Genomic DNA, 469 nt, shown 5'->3' on the forward strand with positions numbered 1-469 from the left:
CCGATCCTCGCATGTGGCCCAGCTTCCAGCTTTGACGGTTCTCCCAATCTCCTCCTGCACCTTTTCTGGAAGGAACAAACACAGTTGGATTCCAGCAAGGTAGCCAGTTCCCAATTCACTTTTGGGAAAACCATATTTTTCCAGGGTCTGGCTGGAGAGGATTCTTAAAACACCAGCCTGCATTCCCCTGCTCCATTTCCAGTTCATGCACATGGATGGGTTGTTACCCCAGCATCATACTTCGATCTCCACTCATCCTCTGTCCCAGCAAGGCACACAGACTATTTGGTTGTGGCTTTGATCAGCATCTAATTACATCAGGAGTTCATAATAATAGACAGATGGGATTCAGCTCTTAAGGCAAAAGAGCTCCTGTGGATCTGAGGCCAGGCTGCTCCCCTCCCCATATCTGCCACGCCACAGATGGAGTGCAGGCAAAAGGAGCTCACTTTGAATCTCTGGGTATTTC

General features: G+C 49.3%; 1 protein-coding gene across 1 annotated transcript in view; it reads right to left on the minus strand.

Moving 5' to 3' along the window:
- The window catches only part of LOC104128972 (cytochrome P450 2W1), a 12,484-nt gene that overhangs the window by 2,933 nt on the left and 9,082 nt on the right, over window positions 1–469 (minus strand). The window contains 2 exon segments of the mRNA XM_035897220.1: window positions 2–65; window positions 450–469. The exon segment at window positions 450–469 is cut by the window's right edge and continues 113 nt beyond it. Of these exon segments, the coding sequence (XP_035753113.1) occupies window positions 2–65; window positions 450–469 (84 nt within the window).

This window comes from Egretta garzetta, unplaced genomic scaffold (assembly GCF_000687185.1).
Source record: "Egretta garzetta isolate BGI_Z169 unplaced genomic scaffold, ASM68718v1 scaffold57, whole genome shotgun sequence".
In the NCBI taxonomy this organism is placed as follows: Eukaryota; Metazoa; Chordata; class Aves; order Pelecaniformes; family Ardeidae; genus Egretta; species Egretta garzetta.